The 25,814-nt window shown below is 41.2% G+C and overlaps 1 protein-coding gene across 1 annotated transcript; it reads right to left on the reverse strand.

Moving 5' to 3' along the window:
* Nucleotides 1-7,823: 7,823 nt before the first annotated feature.
* GAS2L3 (growth arrest specific 2 like 3) lies at nt 7,824-19,892 on the reverse strand. The gene is made up of 8 exons (XM_058805595.1): nt 19,864-19,892; nt 18,718-18,886; nt 18,207-18,325; nt 17,358-17,499; nt 14,729-14,792; nt 13,924-14,062; nt 12,972-13,079; nt 7,824-12,262 (listed from the first exon to the last, which is right to left on the reverse strand). The coding sequence occupies exons 1-8, from the start codon at nt 19,879-19,881 to the stop codon at nt 10,901-10,903; spliced, it is 2,121 nt and encodes a 706-aa protein (XP_058661578.1). The 5' UTR covers nt 19,882-19,892; the 3' UTR covers nt 7,824-10,900.
* Between the last annotated feature and the right edge of the window lie 5,922 nt (nt 19,893-25,814).

Genomic DNA, 25,814 nt, shown 5'->3' on the forward strand with positions numbered 1-25,814 from the left:
GATGGAAATCACCCTGGATTTCTACAGATCAAGGCAATAATAATAAATTTTTAAGGACAAGGTGTTGCTCCCACCTGTCTCACTGCAGAGCAGTGGGTAGAACACCTGGCAGAACCAGAACACACAAAGCACTAAAAGCCACAAGGGATTTCCTTGTCTTCTTACCTAAGGATTTTAAGACTGCTTCCTGTGGAAGTAGAGAGTGTAAATAGCAGTTTTGGAAATAAATAAAACAACAAGAAAGACTTTTGCTCTGCTTACACACAGAAGGATCTATGTCACTAACAAAAGCCTTGATGTTCAGCTAGTCGCCTCAGACTGCTTATCTGTCAGATAACTTCAATTTGATTGAGAGCCCTTGCTGTGACTTTTCATGTTAGTGCAATAAAATACATTGCTGTGGATGTTCACTTCATCAATGGTGCAGTTGAGAGGGCAGATTATTTTTTTTGGTTTTCTGTTTAGCTGCACAAGATGAGGTAGGAGCATTGCAAATCACTGCTTCAGACATACATAGCAGAGGGGCTGGGGACAGTTGGAGCATAATGCATGACAAACAGATTTAATTCACAAAAATAACGTATGTTTACACTAGGGACTGCAACATCATTAAAAATCCCCACTGCAGAAAAAGCCCATGAGAACAATGACCATAAACATCTTTCCTGAAAAAGCTTAGTGCAAGGCACTGAATGCCAAACTCTAGCAGAAAGTATTCAGAGTGTGGAACCTAGATGACTCAAGATGAGGAGTTATGAGTTGTCCCAGTAGTGCACTATAAAATTTTAAGTAATTATTTAATTTAATTATTTAAAAATACATACTGGTGACATATATTGGTATTTTAATGAAAAGACAAGTAGCTCAAGAAGAGACTGGCTTGTTGCATTCTACAGCCTACACAGGAAGAAGTCTTTAAGCTTAACAGCTTCTCTTCCCATCAATAACTGTGATATTCCAGCTGAATAAAAGTTAAATCCTAAAAGCTTTAATTTTTACTATGGAAGTGGAGAATGAAAAAGATCAGACTTCACAGCAGCATGAAGTTTACCCAGTCCTCTCTATTTAACCAAGTTTTCCTAGCTGATAAGGAGAATTCTGTTCAGAAAACAGCTTTGTTGCAAGTGCTGACAAATGGATAACACAGAGTTTGCTACAGACCTTGACAAAAAATAATTGAGAGCATCAATCAAAATCTATTTGGAAAACCTCACTGTGTATTAGATACAAGTCATAGATGTCTCTTCCTAACTCAAACATTCAGTCAACAGGGGTGAAAAGTGAGTTGCAGAGTGCTAGCTGCCTGAAATATGTAACCTACATCATCATTCACCAAACAGATCCTGTCCCAAGAGCCCTGGCACCCTAGGTCTCACCTTTGCCTGAAAGTGTGCGTGCTCAGAGACACAGAGGGGCTTTGAATTCTGCAGCAGGGTTTCTTACAGAAGTACAAGTTAAGCCTTTAAAGAAAGACCTCCGCTCTGCAAGCAAAGCAAACTGACTAAGCCTTCCCATTGCACAGTGTGGAACAAATCCTCTCCTCAGCTTGGTAACTTTTACCAATTTCCTGTCTTACACAGACTCCACACACACCTCCAGAGTCTCTGTTGCCTCCAAAGGCCCAGAAGGCTGAGGCATGTCTGCCCCACCTTTGCAGATGCTGACATTGAAATGTAGGGTAACCTTGCTCCCCTGCAAGAGGAACATAGTGCAAATGCAGTGGGCTCCAGCAGGTGCCACCCAGGTTTGTCAGAATAAAATTAACAATTTGATAGATAGCAAATGGCAAAGCTTAGTTTTCATTGTTGCTGGGTAATGTAGCCTTACTGAAAAACTTCAAAAAATTTGAATGATTATTCTCCTTTTCTGAACTCACTCCTGATTTCAGCACATAGCCACACAAAGACTCCTAATTGCAGTAATTTTGTTGCAAAATTCCCATACCTTGTCGGTGATTTCTCGTGGGGAGCTCCTCGCAGCACTGACTCCACAGCACAGCCAACCAACTCCAACTCTCCCCTCACCCAGCTAACCCACTCTTTATCTTTATTGGACACAGCTGTGGCCTGTTAAGGGCGGGCCTGTTCCTAATCTTTGGTGATTAGTACAGCTACAACTCCTCAGGGGTGAGATTGCCTTCTGCACTATCTTTATTTTCTTACATTCTATCCCCCCACACCTAATGTTTTTACTTCTGTTTCAAAACACATATTTGTGCCCTGAAATTTCATTGTTTAGCCTTTAATAATTGAGTCATAAGCAGTTTTCACTGTTTAAAAAAAATCAAAGGATTTTTTTCCAGTTCTTGGAATAGGATTATGAGAAAAAGAACATGTACAAAAATAGTTGCTTTCAATTTAACAAACTCCCATTTGCTATTATTGAATTTCACTTGTTGAAGTGAACAGCAAGCATAGGTTTTTACTGCATTTTATTAGGTTGCTCATTAAGGTACATTTTTTGCAACTTCTTGGGCTTGAGGTTAGCTTAAGGATGCCATTGTCCTGAGTAGAGCTTGAGAATTCCTGCTGCATAGGAATAAAGCATGCAGACAGAAAGCCTGAGCCTTGCTTCCTTCCAAAGAGCCTCTCAAAACACCACTACATACCCAGCTCCTCTTAAAACACTGAGCTCACTTGGCTTTGAAAGACATCACTACATCTCATGTTTGTCTTATACTTTATAGACTGCAATGTAACAGCACGTGCCCTTGAATTTTTATTAGTCTATGCAGAATCAGATTTTATAGACAGCAGTACTTGTTCAGCTAAAACCAAATGCTTTATTGTCACAATACCACTTCATTGTTTTTAAAGACACTGCAGTATTTTTCCAAACACACATTTCTAATTTGGTTTTAAAAAACTCCTCTGTGTTTATCTGTGTGTCAAGGAAAAGGCAAACTAAGCCAAACACTACCATAATTCATTTTCTGCTAGAACATTTGGTGATGAGAATTTCCCAAGAAGAGCATTTGCAGAGAAGCAAAAAGCTGAGCTGAGAACAAGAGTGAGCTCACCTGCAAACTTTGCTTCAGAGAGATCTTACTGAAGCATCCAGCACTCCAAATGCAATATCCTGTCATCCAATCCACTGGCAGTCACCTAGTCACCAGGTTGTTCTTGGTCAAAATTTTCCTTATTTTTTGGAGATAGATACAGATTTTTAATCTTCCAAATGAGACAATGCTGCCTGCCCCATTATGTGGTTGTGGTGGTTGTAGGTTGTGTCTGGAGATCTGGGGGTGAAGAGGGCAAGACCTGAACAGTGCTGTTGTAGAAACTTCAGCAAAGGTTTTTGAGACTGAAGGTACAACTTCATGACTGCTTAATATAATTTCCTTATTGAGGGAGGGGAAAGCAGTAAAAAGTAAAAGACCTAAATTAAGCTTATGTGCTTATTTTGAAGCTTTATAAAACCCTCTCAATCCAATTATTGGAAAATCAATCACCATGTGTTTTTGTTCAGTCACAGCAAGAGCAACACTATCTCACAAATTACAGTTCTCCAGGTACCCATTTCCATTAGAATGTTCACAAGAAGTTTGTTAACTAAGTTGGTAGTGACTGGCTAAGAAGATGAATAATAAAAAATGGTAAATAGTGAAGCATCAGCTCTATGTTGTATGCAGTCTTTCTTCATCGTTTTCTTCATTCATTTCTTCTTAGTCTTTGTTCATTGTTTTCTTCCCTCCACCTTTGCCATTATACTGTGAGGTTATAGCCCAAACCCAGCTGAATAACTCAAGCATTGTTTGAAACTAGCTGTATCTTTCACTAGTCCAAGCACCTATTTTTGCTTGATTTGAACAGGAGAACGTGTGCGGTGACATGGAGCAGAACAGCTAAATTGAAATGGACCTGTGCCATTCATTTTGTCCAACAATACTTACAGTGTGGTCCAGAACAGAGAGAATTTTAGTTTCATTCTACAGAATGTCTTCTTCAACATACAAAATGGTCAAATAATTTCAGAGGCAGATATTATAAGTTTAGCAAATGACAGAAATAATTTGGTCAGAATTGCTTGTAGCTCCTGAACTCATATCCCTTACATGCATTTAAGATGAGATGAATTGTTAATTCCTGAAGATTGGTTCTGCATCCTTGGGAGAGGTAGATGAACATGTTGAAAGAATACAGGAAAGCTGTATGATTTTCTCTTGCTTCAGGTAAAAAATTTCTCTCTCTATGAACAAGATTTATATGTCCTCTTTTTTCTTTCTGCCTCCCTGCATGATATTAGACAATTGAGATAAGCTCACTGTTTCACAAAGAGCTACTTTACTTTCTTGTTATAAGTGTCTGACTTAAACCCATTACTCACATTTGCAATGCTGCTAAGCACTCCCAAGATATAAAGCCAAGTCACCTGAAATTTCAAAGTTCAGTCCTGTATCACCACACTATCACATCAACTACTTTGAAGTGCAAGTTAATTGACTCAACTGAATGGATACTTTAATCTCAGCGACTTTCAGCCCTGACTTTTCTCAATTTTTAAGGAGATAAGCCTCAAGAAACATTCAGGTGCTGGGATAAGATCCTGCAAATGCCCATATGACAATGGTTTACTGTCTTCAGCACAGGCTAAAAAGTAAGGCAAGGGGCCACACACTGATGTACAGAGAGAATCCCCAATCCTGAACAACTCCCTATGCAGGCAGAACTGTCTCTTCTACAGCCTGAGGGAAACAGCATTCTGATGAAATCATAATTGATAATGGACATGTGTGTCAAAATGATAGAAACAGAGAATGGTTTGGGTTAGAAGACACTTTCAAGACTATCTAGTTCCAATGTTCCTGTCATAGGCAGGGACACCTTCCATTAGACCAAGTAGCTCAAAGCTCCATCCAGCCTGGCCTTGAACACTTCCACCGATGAGGCAACCACAACTTCTCTGAGCAACCCATGCCTCACCACCATCATAGTGAAGAATTCCTTCCTAACATCCAATCTAAACCTACCTTCTTTAATGTCATTACCCCTTATCCTCTCACTCAATACATGCCCCCATAAAAAGCCCCTCCTCAGCTTTCCTGAAGGCCATCTTTAGGTACTGAAAGGCTGCAATGAGCTCTGCCCAGAGCCTTCTCTCCTCCAGGCTGAACAATCCCAGCTCTCTGAGCATGTCTTCATAGGAGAGGTGCTCAAGCCCTCTGATCACCTTCATGGCCCTTCTCTGGCCTGGCTCCAACAGGTCCATGTCCTTTTTTGCTGAGGCCCCAGAGCTGAGCACAGTACTCCAAGTGCATCATGTACGCTAGTGAAACAGTCACACGTACCCATCTGAATTACAGCTTTCTCTAAACCGTGAATATTTGACTTCACAGACCTAATACATCACTTTTACACACCAGTGTAAATGAACAGTGACTTAAGGACCCAAGTCTTGGGGAAACTCATGGGGTTTTAACAAGGAAATCACAAAGAGACTTATCAATATTTTTCATTAAACAATTAAATCTAGCAGACATTCTTATGGCCATTGTCATGTACATCAGCAAAAATGCTTCTTCATGGATATTTTTGTAAATAATTTGACCTAGCAAAATATCCTACTACAGCCAAACGTGTTTTAAAATCCAGACTATACAATTGTGTAGTCAGAAAAACATCCCAAATCTAATGCATTATACAGGAGCTTAATTCCAGGGCTATAGATCCAGACAAAGATATTTAGTTTGATTTTTAAATAAACTCATTCTGCTGCTCTTTTCTTTGGATGCAGCAATAAATAACATCACGGTACTTCAAGGGTCAATGCTGCAATGTGTACACAGTAAAAGCAATTTATTTTAGTTTTATTTCACAGGTGTCTATAGAGCAGTGTATTCAGCAAAAAGGAAAAAAAGCTGTGAAGCAGCATATTGTTCATCAGGATGACACATCACAGTAATTATTTCTGTTCTTCTGGGAATATAGGTTCTGCTACAAGGCACTTTTTGTTACAGCAGCAGTGCTTCAGAAAAGTAAATAATAATAGTGCTTAAATAAAAATTCAGCAAATTAGAAGATTCTCAACCTGAATTTCAATTGCTTTTATTTTAAAATACAAGAGGTAAAGTATATGCTTTCACTGTTAAAATGCATGTAACTGACTTTAACATGGTTCTTATGAGGTGCCCTGTCTGAGTATTTTGACAAACACTAATATAATCCCTTTTTCCTGAGTGAATATCCTAACAGGGTGCTTGAGGAAGCAGACAAGTTTGGCTTTGTTTAATAGGACCTCAGCTTTGCACAGTACTTTCTGACTCAGCACTAAAGGCCAATTTTACATCAAAGTTCTGTGCTGCAATCTTACCTTCTAAAAACTCTTAGCACAACAAATCTGTCAATACTTTCTGCCTAGCTACATTCTTTGGAGAAATGGCCAGCTGCTCCCATCCTGTAAGGGTTTTCTTCCATCTGGAACAAAATACTTCACACAAAATGCCATAATAGCTTTGCTTTAGACATCAGTACCCCTCCCCAAGTAGAAAGTTGTCCACTGCTGGCACTCCCACCAGGTGACACACCTGAAAGTTCATTTCTCAGTTAATGGGGATTGCTGGCTAGCTAGATCTGAACTGTGAGCACATCTCACCCCTCAAATATTTTAATGCTTTATTTTTTATTAAAATGTTGGAAAGGTATAAGTGTGGAACTTATCTACATTTCAGACAATTTAATTTTTCAAAACTTTTATTAAGGAAGTATCTTCAATTTTGGCTTTTTAAAAAATAATGAAAAGGAAGTTTTCAAGAATGTATGTGCATGAAATGAAAGGGTCTTATAGCATTAAATGTCTCTTGCATTACTTATTTCATGCCAAATCTGGATTTTGCTAGCTAAAGGTTTTATTTGAATCAAAGAGAAAAGTTTTGTCTGTGCATTTCTAGAAAAGTTAAGGGGTTTACATTGTCAGAGTAGTCTCTAGAAAATTAAAAGACACCAGATGACCCCATAGAACTCACTAACCTAACAGATTTCATTTTCACTGTAGGGAAAAAGAAAAGGAGCAGCCTAGTTTGATGTTCAAAGTTATGGGTGCTTCAAGTTTTAGAAGGAAAACTGCCCTGAAATTTACCAGGTAGATAGATAGATATGATTAGGATATATAAAATAGGGTTAGGATACTTACCTGAGAAAATCTTGGACTGCCTTTGCATTTTATGGGCCAGCTGTAACAGCATCTCTTTAAAAAAACAGCTGCAGCTAACACCTATAGTAGATGCCACTCGCACGTGCTTACTAGACACAGCTGAAGTGGAAGGCTCAGTCTGCGTGATTAGGCACCAGCACCACACTGCCAGGAACTGAAGACACTTTGGAACAGCAGGCAAAGGCAGGCTTTAAAAAAGTTTAAAAAAAATAGAATAGGGAAAGGGGAAAAAAGTTAATTAGGTGGTTCCAGTGAGAACACCCAATTCTCCACCCAACAAAACTAATTAAATTTCTGTCATTAATGGAAACAGACAGAGAGAGCTTCTGTTGACAAGATATAAGCAGGGAAAATATGGTACAGATGCTTTATATTTCAAGTAGAGCTGCAAACACAACTATTTGGTATATCTGAAACTACTTAGGCTCATTCCTAGATGAGGATGCCATTTCCCCAATTAGTCACACTGACAACAGGGTCAGAGTAAAAATGTCTTAACTCCAAAGAAAGCAATGGATTAGACTCAGCTATTTATGCCAGAGATGGAATCTACTATTTATGTGGTGGCAGAGGGAAAACATGAGCCTTCTGAAATGCATTCTTTTTCCCTCCCTGCAAAAAGATGTCAGGAGAAGAAACACGTGTGCATATAAAAAGGTGCAGTGTGTGTTTATTTTAAATAAGTACTCATACAGAGGACATTGATATCACATGGAGAATTCAGTCAGATTATCGCTCCAAATTATCTTTCCCTCATAAAAGGTAATATAAACTGAAGATTAGACTTGCTATTTGGCAACAATCATTGTAAAAATAGTATCCATTTCCGTTAGGAAGTACTTTGTTACACTTTATTCTTGGCTCACCTCATGTTACATGACTATGCAGCTGGTGACAACAATTTCCACAGAAGTTGGATCACACTCAAATACATTATTTTTATAATAAAACCAAACAAGTCTACCCATGTGTAACTTTAGATTAGCTTATTAAGGTTTCAACTGTAACAGTTTATGCATTTTTATTTCAATTTTGAACTTTAAAATTCAGTTTATTACATGATATTATATATGACAAAGACAAAGCCATTTGCTTCATTTTCTCTGTAGTTCAGAAAGGCAGAATTTGCCTGACACCATGATCCAAGACCCTCAGTGTTTAAATTGATGCTAAGAATTTTGTAAATGGTTTAAAAGGCGCTGTGGCTTGACCCCACTCAGAAGCCAAGTACCTGTGCACACCCCTCACTCTCCTTATCTCTCCTCCACCCCCTGCAAGATAAGGAGAGTGGAGCAGCAAAAGCAAAACTCACTGGCTGGGATAAAGAGTTTAATGAATGAAGAAAAGATATGAAAAGTAAACCACCAAGTGATGCAAAGGCAATCCTTCACTACTCCCATGCCCAGCCAGCTGGCAAACAACCACCTTAGAAGCCACACAACCTGCACGCCCTTCTTTATCTACCTCTTCCTACTTTTTATTGTTGAGGTGATGCTTTATGATATGGAATAGCCCTTTGGCCAGTTCAGGTTGGCCAGTTCCCAGCCATGTCACTCTCAGTCTCCTGCCTCCTGCTGTGGGGGTCAGAGCAGGAAAAAGAAAGACTTGACCCTGGAAGGGTTGTTCAGCAACAGCCCAAACAACAGCACATGTTATCAACGTGGGCTTAGGTCTTAATCTAACACACAGCCCCATAGGGGATGCTATGAAGAAAGTAAACTCCATCTCTTTCAGACCCATTACAGAAAGAAAACCCCAAGAAGTCAGCTAATCTGCATGAGATATATCGCATGTAACTCACCATTTGGAAGCCCAAAAATAAAAAGCAAGTCATCTACTGTAAAATGCTTTCAGCACATGAAGCCATGTGCCAGATTTATCAAACCTGACAGGAAACCACTATAGTTAATGCTCTGCCTAACACTGTAGCAGTAGCTTTGACCAGCGTACATTTAAAACAAGCAAGCCCAAGGCCTTCCCCAAACACACAACTTTGTATGGGACCCTGTGGGACTTGTGTCCATGTTATCAAAACAGATCTCTTTTCCTCCTACAGTTTGGATACTGGCATCTACTGCTTACTCCCAGCAGGTTGTGAGCAGTATTGTACAGTAGATACGCATAAATAGAATCATAAAATAAATAAAATAAGCTAACAAGGTGCTCAGAAAAGCAGCTCTATGACTCTGCCACATCGCATGAGAACTCAGCTTATGATGTTTGCTTACTCTAGTTCCAGGAAAAAAAACCCAACAAACCAACTAAAATAAAACCCCTTAACAACAGAAACTATATATTCCACGGAACTGTTCTCCTTTTAAAAAGACTTCCCAGCTCCACCATGCAGGAGCCTTTATGGCAGTGATATCCACTCCTGCCCATAAATAGACTGGGAATGGAGGGCAGAAGTGATGGTCTGTGGAAACCACCAGTGTGTCTTCAAAGACCTTCAGAGCTCCTCAGAGTCTGGAGGGACAAGTGTTCATTAACCCCAAAATAACCCAAACAGCACTACTCCCAAAGACAGTAGTTCTCAATCTACCATGAAGCTCACTCCCCAAGGGTAAAGGTGTTGAGCACCACGGATGTTTAACTCACTGAAAGACTTCAGGAGCTGGGTGTAAACAGTGCATAGCTTTCTGGCACTTTAAGATGTTTAAAGGCAAATGCAGGCTATATTCCTCTTTGGGAAACTATTTCTCACCTCCAGAGTGATAGAGGAGAGCCAGGAAAGAGGTGTCCACAAACAAAACAAGAAAGGCCCCTGCAGACTAGAGCGCCAACAAAAATTAACCCGTAGCACTGAGAAAAGTATTTGGCAATTCAGTCTTACATGCAAAGGCCACTTGTGCAGAGCAGTAAACTCTGCTAGAACAGGTCAGTGCTTGCAGCTCAGTGTTGTTGCAGCAGGAGCTGTTTTGGGGCTCCAACCCAGGAGTAGGAGCTGACATGGGGCTCCAGCCCAGGGGCAAGTGTCTTCCCTAGGACTCAGAAACATCCCTCCATGCAGCAAGAGCTTTCTAAGAAAGCTAGTCATATTTGAATATGGACTAAGCAAGGTTATCTGCCCAGGGTTTTAAAGGTAGCATTGCTCATTGGAGAGTTCTCTTCTGAATTTGAGAGGCTAAGGCACAATGAAAGTGAGCAATCAAGGCCATGATTATTGATGTCCAATTTAAACCAAACCAAGCTCCACTTCCAAGTGAGCTGAATCCACTTTAAGGCATATGGGGGGACACAGTGAACACTCATAACAGCATCTGTCAAATCTAAATAGGACTAGAAAATTCTTCTCTTTCTAAAACACGTGACCCAGACTGGGTTCAGGGATACCAGTGAACCAAACCCACATTTTTGTTTGAGGTATTAGACATTTTACAGCTTGTGCACAGCTCTGTTACTTGCCACACACCTCAATGCAGATGTATCAGAACCACCAGAGTTCTGCTGCAAAAGCTTCAGCTTTAATTCCCCTTTCCTCTCCAACACTTTTTTGCAGCAGATCAAGGATATTTGCCGTTCCACAGTGCCACACAGCAAGTAAGCTCACTTCTAAACATATCCAAATAGAAGTTTCTAAACCGCAAAATAAACACAGTTCTTACAGTAAGTTAGGCAGCAAAAGGCATGTTATACCTAATATTTCATATTAAATGTAGTGTTATTAGCTTTTTTCCTTGACCTCAGTGTAGCAGTCACAAGAGGCCCTTTTGAACAAGACAGGGACTTCCACAGAAAGTAACAAATTAGTTTACTTTCTGGGCTTCTTAGTCCCTGTCATAACAAAATAGTGATCATCTTGCCCGCTCTTCGTAAGAGGAACTTTTGATGCACCAGGTGTTCCTTTCTTACATGTCTGCTCCTTTGGAAGTGGCTTCTTGGCTGCTGGGGCCAAGCTTTTGTTTGTTTGCAAGTTTTTGGTTGAATGCTGACCTTTTGTGGAAGGCTGTGCTGGCTTTTTGGTCACTGCTGCTTTGGCTGAAGTTTGAGGAAGCCGTACAACAGACAAAGGTGTACGTTCAGCAGGTTTGGATAAAGAGGCTCCAACCTGAGGGGGATTACTGGCATTTGGCTGCTTGCTGCCAGCTGATGACACATTTTTGTTTGTAGGTAACAACGGAGGCGGTGACTTTGATGCTTTGCTAACAGCAAGGGAAGGTGCAGAAGCGGAAAGTTTTAGCTCAGAAGCAGTTTTCAAGTTTCTTGCCAGGTGAGAAGTTGTTTGTGGGGCTCTCAGAGGATGCTGAGACCCAGCACCTGAGATCTGAATATCATTTTCAGGAGGTTTTGCAAGGAGTTGCTGGGAATGTGCAAACTTGGCAACAGTGCGCAGATTTGTAACCGGCGGCCGAGCAGCCCTGGGAGCAGCTGAATTCACCTTGGTTTTAGTGACAGATACAGGTCTGCATTTAGCAGGGACGCACTTCTGCTTTGAAGTGGTTGTTCCAGCTGTCCCAGACAAGAGAGATGGCTGTTTTTTAGAGGGTGAGGGGGCACGATGTGCTGGTGCTGGGGAGCCCTGAGGCAGGGCAAATTTCCCCTTGGTAGCATCGGGGGACCGAATACGTTTGCGCAACATTTCAGAGGGAGCAGGAGCTGTCCTTGCTCCTGCATGCGAAGAACTTTTGCTTCCAGGCTGTGAAGGAGCAGAAGCTGGTGAGTTGCATGCAGGAGACTCCAGTTTCTTTGAGGTGCCAGGTTTGAAAGGAGACTGCATTCCTGCTGCTGAGGACCCTTGTAATTTGGACCTGACTGTGGATGACTTGGCAGTGGAAGATGGGGTCACTCTGGGTGATGCCAGGGCAGGGGACTGAGGGCGTTTAGCTAAAGCCTTCTTGGCACTGGCTCCAAGACCTAAAACAGGAGCAGGAGGTTTTGATGGCTGCTTTTGAAACATATTGACAGCTGACATTGGATTCATAAGAGGAGGCTCCTGATTTCTAGCTGACAAGCTGGGGACACTGTCACTGGTGCCCCCTTTCTGAAATGCCAGGATTTTTTGTTCCAGAGTTGCAAACTGAAGCACTCGGCATGGATCATATTTGAGCAGAAAACCTTGAAGAGTGTCCCAGCCTCCACCAACACGTACCATCACATGCTTGCCATGTAGCATCTGAGAATGGGGAAGAGGAGCAGAAGAACAAGAGAAATTCTTATCTTGCTTTATTTTTCTCCATCTTACATTGCCACCTATTGAAATTGACTAAAAATAGCACTTCCTTTCTTACAGAGAAACATTTCAAAATAGAAATTATGTGATAAACAAGGCTTTTGCTTCCTAATTATTTTATTAGATAGCTTCTCCTGCACAGGTAGTAATTCTGTGTTAGGAAATAATGGAAACATCTTTACAGAAGACCTTTAAACCATTCTGTAAGAATCTTTGTTTAGTATGCATAGTTCTGGGCATGGGTTGAATTTAAATTATGTCCTTGCAACACAAACTCTTATGATTGCTGACAAGAGTACTCAACAACCCCTCAAATTATAAACCCCAAGAATCTAGATTTTGAACGAGCAATATTCTCAGGATATTCTATGGCATTTTCCTTATTTATGTTGCAAGTCATTACTGAAATTTTAGAGGCACCACAGAGAAACATTATCTTAGTTTAGTGTGGTTATAAAAATCAATGTTTGTGGATCAAAGATCTAAAGAATGGAGTAATTATATCTATTTAGAATAAGGGATTGAATGTCAAGTTGTCCCAACCTAAATAATTCTGCAATTCTAAAACAACTCCATCAAAATGAGGTATTTCACTTAAAAACATTGTTCTCCCCAAAATAAATATAAATTGGAATTCTTAAAAACTACTTACTCGTATGAAGAGTATTTTATCTCCCAGCCTATAACGTCCCTCTGACAAGTATTCAATTGAAAATCGATGGGAACAACTGCAGGGAGGATCTTCTGCTATATGTTTTACCTAGTTATTATATTGAAAGCATTTGTTAGTATTTTGACAGAAGCACAAGTTTAACCATCTATTGAGTTAATCTTCTATTAAGATGGAAGATCCAAGAAGGAAACAACTGAAAAAAGGGGAAAAGGAGTCCCCAAAGAAATGCTGGGTTAGAGAAGATCAGCCTCTAAGAGCCACTTAGAAATGCAACAAATTGGAAGGGTGAGACTACTGCCAAGAAGGAGAAATAGTGAGTTTCCAGAGAAAGTGAATCTGGTGGCTGACATTCCCACAGAAACAGAATTTTTACATAACAACACAGAGGACCTTTAAAATAAATGAATTTTTAAGCAGAATAGGAAAATTGTTCATCATTTCCTCTGGACCAGTTTACAAGCTGTACAAATCATTTCCTTTTCTGGATACATATTCATTTCCAATTGGTAAAGCTACAGAGGTTTGATTTTAAAATCTTCTTTCAAAAGACTTTCATCAAAGCCTACTTTAACACCTGATGAAGTTTTATGGAAAGATCAAATTGAAGAGCAACATTCATTGCAGTCATAGAACATGGACACCAGAAAAATTGAATGAGATCATTTTTTATACGCAAAGAAGCAAGGAAAAGGAAGAGGGGAAAGGAAATCAATGTAGGTTCTACGCACTCCAAAACATATAGAATAGCATTTTAGTAATATTTTCAAAACAAAACAAAAAAAATTGATTAGAAGAGGTGCATAGCCTTCTGTTTGAAGAGGCTCACACATATTAGATGAAAACCAGCCTGTCCATACTGAGACAGATCATACAAGTTCAAAACTAAGAGTTGAAATTAAAGCCTATATCCCACTAAGAAAGTAGCACTTACTGCCTCGTGTAGCTCCCCATGGTGACAACATGACTTTGGTGTGCTAAGAGGTGATGGTGGCCCAGAGGTCATCAGCAGGGTTTCTTCTAGCTCAATTTCCTTCTCTAGTTTTACAAGTATAGGAGGTTCAACTCCATACCTCAAAGACCAAAGCAGAGTGTTTAATTACTAATTTATTAAAGAAAACAAAAAGAAACAAATGAAAACAAACTTGTAAAATTATAATGGCTTGACAGACAAGGACATCTGAATCAATCAGAGGAGTAATTGCCTTGATAATCTAAAAGAAGGAGCATCTCTGAGTTTCTAGCAGAAGCCCTTCCTAAGGTAGCCTTGGTGTTACCAGAGGATACAGTAAAAATACTGCCAAAACTATACAGTTGAGGTCACATCCAATTTTGATAGACTATCTTAAAGCTTCCAGCTCTGCACGAGACATAAATTAAGTCTACATTTAGATAATAAAGAGATACCTTCCAAAAAGCTGAAAAATTGAAACCCTTAGAATTGTATTTAATGTCCAGTGAGCTGTTCCAAGAGGTACACATTATCTATAGGGTGAATGTATAACTTAAACACAGCTATAGAAACCAGCATGGTACAGCACCTCTCCAAGAAAAGAGTCCAATAAATATTTGAAAAAAACATTCTTATTGTACGATGGTCCTAGAAAAGCTACTCATTACTTTTTGCACAGAATTAACATCACTTGACAGCTGCAAATAATGTCCTAACTTTGTCTTAGCTTTTACTTAGTAGGATGTGTCCTTCAATTTCTTGTTGGGAGCGAGTGTGGATCACCTACCCGGACACAATGCGCCCAATTTCCAGCAGACAAAGATACACTTGTCTTGGATCCTTGTGCAACACTAAAAGGGAAGAGAATAAAGAGGAGTTATAGTTCACCTTTATTGTAGGAGGTCTATGCAATTAGGTACAGCCAAGAAAAGGGAAGATGAGGTATCCAGGACTATAAATTTCCCATCATCCTACCCAGAGGCAAGGTACATTATCATTGACAATGCACTACATGCTTTACAACTCTAATTTTCTATTCCATAAAATCTTTAAACCCATCCTGGCACTCCTGAAAACACTCTTCCTCCTAAGAGAAATGTGTTCTATAATCTCATTTCTTGATGAGAACAGGAAAGAAAGAGACATGAACACTTCCCATTCCCTACTCCCAAATGCAATATCACAGCCGTAAAGATGAAGAGCACTTAAAAATGACAAAAAGGAAAATACACACATCTGTTCATGCTCATGCCTACAGACACAGCTAAGTACATGCACTCTGGAGGTTATTATCCACAAGAAGATACACTGCAAGGGCCCCAGCTCACAAGTGGATGGCTACACAGCCAGTCAGCCTGAGTGGTTTTAAACCTCTGCTGGGAAAGAACAATCTCGGTGACTGTTACCAGTTCAGTAAGCAACAGATCTTATCACTGCTTCAAAAGTTCCAGCTCTGTCTTTACAGATGAAACCCAACATCCGTCTGATATCAATTTGATATTTGAAGTGCCTTTGCTTTAAAAGTGTTTCCTAAAGTATAGTCCAAGTATGAAGTCAGATTTTCTGATGTTTACATCATCTACTCCAGTTTCTAAGTCTGCTTTTTAAAAGATCCGATTATGAAGGGTAAATCTAGAACAGAAAGTTGACAAACCCATAATTTCAAAGCTACTTTTAGAGGCCAATTAATCTCTTCTTTAGTGTATGTGCATGTGTGTGTGTGAATTTGCCAGCTGTAACAAAAGTGTTTTAATTTGCTTGAGTCCAAAAGGAAGAAATCCAAATAAATCCCTAGCAAAGATCAGGACATTTGTTTTGGCTTGATGTCAAAGGGCACCCCACAATGCCTACTCTTAATTTCTGCTGTCTCAGGAGCCTCTTGATTTATTTCCTTCCCAATCATCTACACTTTTCAGGAGGTGCTGCTATATGTCCCTGATGGGAATAAGACAATTGTCAACTTATCCTTCCCCTGTTTCATTCATGAAGAATGGCTTGAAAGACTGATGAAAAACATCAGTGGAAAGAATGTTTCATCTAGGAGGCTGCAAGTCTGCTCATTTCAGCTGCCAAAAAGGCTCACAGAAGATATTTATGCCACAAAGCAAGCTTGTGTCAAGAGTTACAGACTTCAAAACACTTCTTTGCAATGAGTGAAAGCCACAGCACTAGGAAATCATGTCTGCTTATCACAGAGAAGCTAAACAGGTTCTAGTTACCTGTCCACTTACAGGAACTAACATGTTTAAGCAATACAATTCATACAAGGAACTAAAAAAAAAAATTAAAATATTCTTGTAACTCAGTTCTACTCTGTATTTCCTGGCACTGAAGAAAGATACACTCACTAGTTAATCAAAATTAAATATGTAAATGATGGAGTTTTCTCAACTATTTTAAAAGATGACATCCAGTCGAGATGCATGGGCAGTCCAGCCAGTATGTAAATAGCCTTTAATTAACACTAATGCTAATTAATAGCATTAATGGAACAAAGATTTCAAAATACAGTAAATATTATGACAATTACATATAATTACTGAAAACAAAGACAGTTCTCAGTTTTTTGCTAGTCTGCTGACAGGCAGACATTTTTCTTACTAAAAAAAAAAAAAAAAGAAGCCAAACAACAAAAAACAGAATTTGGCTTGCCACAGAAAGTTTTGTATCAATTAATTTTTACTGACATAATAGCTGGTAGAAGAGCATTTCGTTATTTATTATGTGATGAAAGTACAATCCTCTTAACTAGCAGTCAAAAAAATTTTATTCCATCGTACCAGTCTAGAAGATGCCGTACAGCACCGGTTGTGCACTGGGGCAGGCATGCTCATAGTTGGTAATATTTATTTTTATAACTATCTTATAAATGGGAAAATACAAGTGGTTTAGAGTAATGTTGTGTCCTGAAGTAAATGTTAATTACCAACAGGCTGTTGCCACTTCAGACACAATGCCCTGATGTTGTTACCAAATTTAACCATCTTGAATGTATTATTCTGAGGGATTTTTGCAAGAAAAATGAGCTGTAATACCAAATAAAGGATCTTATTGTGAGTTGACTCCATGGCCCTGTGGTCTTCCCACACACAGAAAGTGAAACCACACTTTTCTCCTGTTTCTCAGTAGTTCCTTTTACTGAAGAAAAACACAGTATTTTGTTGCACAGCTCTCAGTCCCCACTTCATCCCACACAGTAACTTTCAGAAGTTTGCAAAAGCATCATGCAAGTTATATTAGTCACTGAACTGATTTTTCAAAGCTTGTACTTGGACACTGCCTTAAAATAAATAAGAGCTTGCACGACACATGCAGAGTCAAGAGAAAAAGTTTGAAAGTCTGTAACAAGGCATCTCCCTGACCAGGTAGTGATTCACACAGAGATCAAAGCAAATTTAACAAAAAGAGAGAGCTACCTAAGCCTTCAGATTCAAAGAGGTATGTCTCATCAACTCCAATGGCTCTACACCAGTTAAGAAAGTTGGCTGTATTATCTCTGGCAAAAAAAGATCCTGATGGAGCATCCTTCTTGCATGGAACTTTTCTCATAGGAAAATTCTGGCAAGGGAAGAAAACAAAAAGTACATTGTACACATCAATAACGCCAACAGATTTCAAAGCATATTTTCAAAGGAAAATACACCCTAAATTCAGAGTACAGAAACAGTTGTAACTATTTTATGTTCACCTCACTGTGTATTCCACGAAAAAAGCTACACTAATATAGAAGGCATTCTACTTTATCATTGTGAATAGTCACTGAGTGAACAGTCCTTAGTTCTGCAGCCTTTGTACTCCAAAGTAACAGAGACTTGCTTGAGATTCACATTTCAACTAAGCATTGCCTCTCAATGGAAACACTGAAGCCTATCTGCAGGTCTGGATACTTTTATGGCTGACCTGTACACCTGAGTTCAGCCATCACTTTCTGGCATAAAACATATCACCAAGTGCCAGTGGATATCTTAGTAACAACCCACACTGGCGTCAGGGGAACAAACTCCAGACTTGGACTAGATCCTCCTCTGGCAAGATTTTTACTGAAAACAAACCAAAAACCTAGTAAAGACCTTAGGATGTGATTAACAAAGAAAGCAATTTATTGGATGAGTTTATCCATCTATAAAGCCACTTTGTTGTTAATCAGTCTCTGGATACACAGCGTACAAAAAACTTCTTTGGGAAGCCTCATTCACCTGCTTTTCCTGTGACTACTCCTTGAGATTTAGGACTTTGTATTTTAAAAAAATCATTATAAAACTCACCCTTAAGTTATTTGTGCTACAACATTTTTCAACTGTGTTTTGAAGAACATCAATTAATTGGCAAAGCAGTACCCCATTATCAAGTTCTTCTAGCAGTTGCTGTGCTTTGACTTCCATTCCTTTAAGAAAAAGAAGGTCAATAATAAAGTTACTCCATGAAGGTAAAGAAGTTTCATATGAACTTAGAGGCAAATCAAACAGCATTCCAGTATTAAAGACTGAAAAATAGAAGAAATATACAAGTAAAATAAAATAAAATATTAGATTAATTAGATTTCAATTAGACTAACAAGATTCATAAATATAAATTAGAATTATTAATTGTGCAATCCTTAAGAGGTGGCAGCTAATAAAACTGAAATCAAAGCATATATTTTAATGCAATTCTCCCAGCCATTCAAACTCAAATACACCAGCTCTTAACAGTACTATAGACATTACACATCAGTGCTGACTAGAACATTGGAAGTGCTTTGAAATTCATGAGAGAGTGATTTATTTTTAAGCTCACCCAGCAAGCCAGACAGCCAGATGGAGAGATCTTCCTGCATGGGCACCAAAGTGGCCTCGTGCCTCACAGATATCCACTGGTCATAGAGGCACACGTCTGCCAGACCCGGCCCGTGCCTCGGAGTCAGGGGACTTCGGGGACTCAAGGGAAGCTCGTCTCCAAACCACACCTGCAGAGGAGTCCAGTAAGCTGAGGACAGGAGGCTCCAATATTTGCAGTCAGATAACAAAAACTTGTGCTTTGAATTAGACTGAAGAACTACTATTCAAAGAGTGTTCACTTCCCTTTCAACAGATATAGCAAACCTACAGAGCATTCAAATGGTTCTGCTCTTGTTAGTAACTCCTGCATCAATACACTCTGCATTCCTTCTCTTGACTGCCTTGGATTCAAAATTACATACTTGCATGAATACAGAATAAAGATAACATGCATTAAATGCTTCAGGTTTTTTAAACTCAGAACATTTTAAGTCACGAAATCTGCAAATTACCACATAATTTACTACTGATTTCTCAATCAAATGTTTCAGAGGCATTTTGTGCTCAAATCATTAAAAATTATAGCATTAAAAGAGGAAATGTTTGCATGCAAGGACGTAACACATTTCTTGAACACAAATACTTAGCAATTCTCTTCAGAACTGTCTATCTTGTAAATGAAAGGTAACTTACACTTCAAGAAAAGGACCACACTGAAATTTTTGAAGAAAAATTTCCAGATTTTTTTCTGAATAATTTTTAACTGAATAATACCAGAATCTTTCTTGTATTCTTAACTATTTGCCTTCAGTTCAGTGTGTATGTAAAATGCATTCATTTATTTCTACTTAGGTGATTAATTAGAATAAAAGGTTACTAAAAAGGCACTTTTTAATCATGATGGAAATTTTTCAATAATCTCAGGCTTTGACTTCAAAACCTTAACTAACAGCACTAAGAAGTGAATGGGTCATCTATCTGATAATAACAGTGGGTTATCCTTGTCACATTGCTCCTTGTAAAAGGGGAAAACAACTACTTTTTTTTTTTAATCAGAGGTAACTGGGGAATCTAATATTTTATCTGCTTCAGGGTAAACTTTTGTATTAAAAAGAAGAAGTATTATACATGTATACAAGATTTAAAAACTTCAAAAGGCATTTACCTGAACTGCATTCTGCATGGTTACCTGCTTTACATTAGTTTCTCCTCCTGAGGAAAAATAAGAGATTTTTATAACAGTCTGTCCTGCTTTCATGAAAATCCTGAGGAAAAACCCATCAGTGCTGTTTTGGAAAAATAAGAATGTGTCTAATAGGAAGGGAAGGGGAAAGAGGGAAATATCTTAGTAGCTAAAGTTTTGATCCAGTACTCAGTCAAATTCAGTTCTCTGCCCTCAGATAAAAGTGCAGTTATTACAGCAAAAGTAGCAACTAACTTTGTATGCATAAACAGTGCTCTAAAGTTGGCAAGACTTTTAGGAGCTGTATGACATTTATTTTGTCAAAGAGTAATGCACATACTTCAAACGATTCTTGGATTAAACACTGTTGGCTCTGATTTTTCCTTCCAAGTTATCACAAGTGCATCTCATACATGTGTGCAGACAGATATATGTATCCTGAGTTTACATTAAATACTTGGAATATCATGAAAACCTTAAAACAAAGAAATTATTTTGACAAGTAAGATTTCCTCTTACAGAGTCTTAGAACTGTGTGCATTGGAAGGGATCTTAAAGATCATCAAGTTCTAGCATAGACACATGACAGAAATCAATGTTTTTATAAGTCTCTGTTGCAATTCTGACTTTGCAGGCAGCACGCATGCACTAAGTTTTCAACAGAATGCTGCAAACTATTGCAGCAACATAGTTATCAGTACAAATCCCTGGCAAAAGGAACATTAAAGGAACTTTAGATACAATCCAGTCTCTTTCTCTCCTGAAACCCACACTGTATTTTCCAGCAATACTTTCAACCATGGGAAAATCCAGCACAAGCTCTACATTGGGCTAAAGATTAATAAGTCTTTCCCTGGAAGCTCCAGGTCTAAAGTTGTGCAGCATTGCCAGGTTAGCTGCATGCATGTGTACAGAGGCTATTTCTCCATAATCAGTTTCCAGTGGTATTTTACAATGTCAAAAAGTTCCTATCTGCGTCTTGAAACCTGTTAAAAACTACTCACTTGCTCTGCTACTCAATAGCTGCAATAAAGTTTCATCTTACTGATTCAGCTGAAAACCAGATTGCAGACATTATCAGACATTTTTAACTCATCTGTTTTCATTTAAAATTAAGTATTTTTCCTCTCCTGTCCCAGATATTTAGGATTTGTATGTATATGGCATCTTCTTCTCTCCTGCACAACTTGGCCTTCCTATGACAAAAGACAGAAAACACAAATCTTGTAAAAATTCTCACCTTTCATCCTACATAAGAAAGCAGAATGGTGTCATTTTCTCCTCCTTGCTCCTTCCCACTGCCTTAAACCTCACAGACTACATGGGACCACACATATCAGGCATTTCAAACAACTTACCTCTACGACTGGCAAATGAGCAACCAGTTTGGTTTCAGGTGAAGACACTTCCTTGTACCAGGACTGCTAGCACTTCTCAGACCTTATCAGAGACACTCCAGTGATATCTTTCCCCTTCCTTTTATTTCTAGGGAAGGAAAAAAAAAAGAAGAGACATCCTCTCCTTGATGTCATTTTTCCTTTTATGAATGAACAAGGGAAGGGAAGGGTATATACCAAGCATTACTAATGAGCATGTTATGCTTCCCACAGCTTTGTCCAGGGGAATACGTTTTCCTTTGGCATAAGAAAGCTATTGTCCTAAGAGAAGCTCAATAAGAGGCTGCATTGATTAAAAAAAAATAAATAAAACAACAGCAGAACAGCCAGTAGAGAAGCTGGTCTCATTAAAATAAGGAGTTCCATATAGGCTAACAAGAGCTCTAGCATATTAACTGCCAAGGGAAAACAAAGGACAGCCTAATTCACAGGGAACACTCAAAGCATGAACAAAGCAAAATATTCACACTGCAGCTATCACAGGAATGCTCAGCATCTGCAGTTTTGTGGCATGCCGAACAAAAACTAGTCTTGCCAAAAAAAAGGAAAATGGGAGATTGAGGAAAATTGTGGCACTTGAACTTCAAGGGCCTGCTCTTATTAAACAAGTTAATTTGTAAGCCCATATGTCAGAGCTCCCTAGAAAGCCAAAAGGCTTCACTTATTATCAGGGCATCTGAAAAACACTTAACAAAAACCCCCTCTGATGATGCGAGCTACAGCACATGAATTTTGAGTTGAAAAGTAATACAGTAACAATTGCCCATTTTCAGATGCCAAACTGTTCAGCTCAGAGATTGCAGGGAATACAGATCAATGTAGCCTTATCACTTACTGTGAGAGGCACAGGATGAGAAGACCCAGATCTGCCACCTTCAAGTAGTCTGCCTGTAAGTGTGCAGAAGGTGCTGTGGTGAGGTGAATACCGCAGTACCAGGCAGAGTCATAACCAAATCTGACTTCTTCTAAAACCAGTTGGGTTCCCTGCATCAAAAAGCTGTACATAATGAATGAAATAAGTATTTGATACTGAATTTTGGCTGCTCCAGATAGGACTGCATCAATTTCTACACATGCCAGTTTTATCAGCTCTCATTCAACAGGCATTTGGTGTTCAGACACTGAAGTTTGTGAAAGAAAGGAGCTCAGAATAAAAGTACACTGTAACACATCCCCCGCACAGCTTCAGGCCGTGCCATTCCCATTTCCAGGCAGACCTTGATACCCTCAAGGTCCCTTGGGACTGAATAAGCCCATCACAGTAGAAACAATTCTTTTAATAATTCTTCCCCTTCTTCCTACTGTTTCTGGTGCTGTTTCTTCCCTGTTTTCCCCTCCCTGCTTCACCCCTTTAGACAAGGAAAACACCAGAAACGTGAGCTTTTCCCAACCAGGGGGCAACGAGCCCAGTTCCAAGCTCAGTTAGCACAGAGATCCCCCATCAAGCCCACTTTCAGAAAACCCCTCTGTTTTGCTGGTACTTCTGCTGCCAATGGCTCTGTGGGATGGAAGGAGAGGAGCTGTCACCTAGCCACACCTTGTAGCTGGATCAATAGAGAGACACTGATTTACTGGGAGACAGGTGGTCAACCACAAATTATATACTAGGAGAGGCAAGAATTGCTTTCAGCTGGTTGAGTGCCAAACCTCCAGTGAAGGACTAGAGCTATGGATCAACACCAGGTAAGAGAGATGAGAAAAACATCCCTATCTATTGACATGTGGCATCTATTGACATGGACAGGCATTCCCCAGGAAAGGGGGTGCAGACACACCCTGGACATGACCCACACAGACTTGTGAGGCCACAGTTTGCCTCTGCTCTCCACAGAGATGCCCAGCACTTTGCCCCCAGACACTCTGAGAAACAGCAGAGTCAGCAAATACTAAAGCACTTAACACAAATACTTCAGGGTGTTAACACATGCTCTTAGATACTCCATGAGATAGCCTGCTTAGGATCAGCTGTATCAGGATGTATGGATCACTCAGTGGGCCCCAACCAGCAGGATGTGCTACACTAATTACAACCCATTCTGTAGCCCAAGATGAACCAAGTCCAAATCCCATTTTACTTGACTGGACAGTTTACAGGTAAACAAACAAGCAAACAAAATCCACAACTCTACAGATAGCTAAAACATCGATGAAGCAGCCATTGACCTAGCTTAAGTGGAACCTAAAGGGATTCACAGGCTCATTAAACTGCCTTCTGTTAACAGGCTAATTAAGAAAACACTTGGGTAGAAACCTTCCACATCTTCACCCTATATTTAGGATATATAACATCATCTTCTACTCCATCAACACCCAAAGGTAGTCACAACAGTCTAACCCAGAGCAACCGGCTTAGTCTTGACAGTGCCTACCAAAACCCATGTTTATAAACAGACCAAAATGAAAGAAGCTGTCATGTCAGTATCTGTTGAAACATACTACAGGATAGTCAAGATTTTTTTTACAGACACATCTACCAGCATGCAAAAGAAAAGGGGTAGGCACAAGAGACTGAACGGAGCGCTACTCCATCACTACAGCAATTTCAGAGCCTTTTTGTTGCATTACTGAGTCAGCAGGAGCTCTGCTTCCCTGGGGAGGCCTCAGAGGCACGAAAGAGAAAGAACCAGACTGGTCAGTCTGAGGTGATGGGCTTTAAGGTGGCAACCAACTCCTTACATTAAGGAATGCTGACTGTTCTCCCCAGAGACTGCCTCTCCACACCGGTCCATGGAGCGCACACAAGCAGAGGCAGCGAGCACGCTCTCGCCTACCAAATGGCAACAAAGGGCCCGGGTACACCTGTCAGAGCAGAGAAACCCACTCGAAATCGGGGAGGAGCACTTCGTCTCAGCAGCCGCCATCTCCGCAGGAGACATGCAGACGGCTGCTTTCCCACAGGAGCATCCAGTTTGGGCAGAGGCTGGTTAACAGCAGACACACTGCCCCGGCTGCTCCCTCACACACACAGGCAAGTTCTTCTCTCCCTCCCATTTCTAACCCACACTTCTTCCAGCAAAGCATTTTTCGGTGCCCATTTAGCAGGCTGCTGGCTGGCCACAGTCAGGAGTAGTTAAGTATGACTTAAATACAGAATCGTGTATTATTCTGAAAGATCCACCCGACACAATTTCAAATGCATAGGCCAGTTGGGCCTTAGAGCTCCCAAAGGAATACATGTACTTTTTCCCATGTCTTGATCTGACACTATGCCAAAGGTGACACACAGCATCCCTGGAACACGGCCAGCTTTTGGGCAAAGAAAGGAGCCAGACGCTTTTCGGCTTATTAAGCAAAATGAATGAGTGTTTTAGCCAAGAGCACCGGGGCAAATTTCCTACAGAAACAGCACTGCATCCTCAAACGCCTGCGTAGGGAGGAGATACTGGTTTGAAGGCGGTTATGCAAAAACTCTCCCCTCTCCCTTCCCCAGGGTAAGTTTCGAGGCACTTCCGACATCCGTGACAGAGACGCTGGATGCACGGCTGCCGCTGGACGTGTGACGGGGCCGATGGCAGAGAGCGGCTCCGCCCAGCACCGGGCTCTGCCGGGGCTCCCCGACATGGGGGACTCTCAGCGCTGCCCCTGCAGCTCCCGACCCCCGGGCGCCGCCGCTCCGGAGCTGCGCGCCCGGGGCATCGCGGAGAGGGGGGGTCCGCCTCAGCGCCCCCCTGCCCGCCCGGCCCCTCAGCGCCCCGCTTCCCGCCCGGCCCCTCAGCCCGCCTCAGCGCCCCGCTGGCGGCCCGGCCCCTCAGCCCCCCGCACCTCTCCCGCGGGCCGGGGCCGGGCCGCCGCCACCCCCCAGTGCGAGCTGCTGTCACACCCACCGCTCTGCCACGCCGTGCTTTGCTCTGCCGTGCCGTCCTGTCCTGTCCCGTGCCGGGCCGGGCTGTGCTGTTCCGTGCTCTCACAGCGCAGCGGGCGCCGCCGCGCCGGCCGCTCCTTTCGAAAGCGCCAATCGGCGCCGGGGGCGGGGCCGTGCCCGCCGCACCTGGCCCAGAGCCGCGGAACCGCCCCGCTCCCGGGACAGCAGCCCCGGGCTGGGACACGGCTCCCGGGCTGGGACATCGCCTCCGAGCTGGGACCGACCTCCGAGCTAAGACACGACCCGCGGGCTCAGACACCGCCTCCGAGCTGGGACACGGGCCCCGGGCTCGGACACCGCCTCCGAGCTGGGACATCGCCTTCGGGCTGGGACACGGCCCGCCTGCAGCCCCGGGCGCTGGGAGCCGACGGGCAGCCGGCGTTCTGCCCGCAGCGCTCGGCTCGGCACAGCGCTGCCCCCGGCGCTGGGAGCGGAGCCCCGCACCGAGTCCCCCCCACCCTGGCGGCACCCGCACCTCCGCGCACAGCACACAGCATCCAGATACGCTTACCTGTCCCTGGGGTGCTGCCGATGGCATTTTTGAGAGCTATTAAACACCAGCAGTCGAAGTAATAAAGGAAAATAACATGTGACACACTTTCACAAAGTAAAGATACTCTAAAATTTTTACTTCGAAATAATAATGCAATTGAAGTTACATGTTATATCATTAA

The sequence above is a fragment of the Ammospiza caudacuta genome, chromosome 5 (genome assembly GCF_027887145.1).
Source record: "Ammospiza caudacuta isolate bAmmCau1 chromosome 5, bAmmCau1.pri, whole genome shotgun sequence".
Lineage (NCBI taxonomy): Eukaryota > Metazoa > Chordata > Aves > Passeriformes > Passerellidae > Ammospiza > Ammospiza caudacuta.

Coding starts and splice junctions, on each gene's coding strand:
- GAS2L3 (XM_058805595.1), bottom strand. Junction 17,500..18,206: donor GTAGCACAAATAACTTAAGG/GTGAGTTTTATA, acceptor TTCCCTTGCCAG/AATTTTCCTATGAGAAAAGT. Junction 13,080..13,923: donor ATGGGGAGCTACACGAGGCA/GTAAGTGCTACT, acceptor TATAATAACTAG/GTAAAACATATAGCAGAAGA.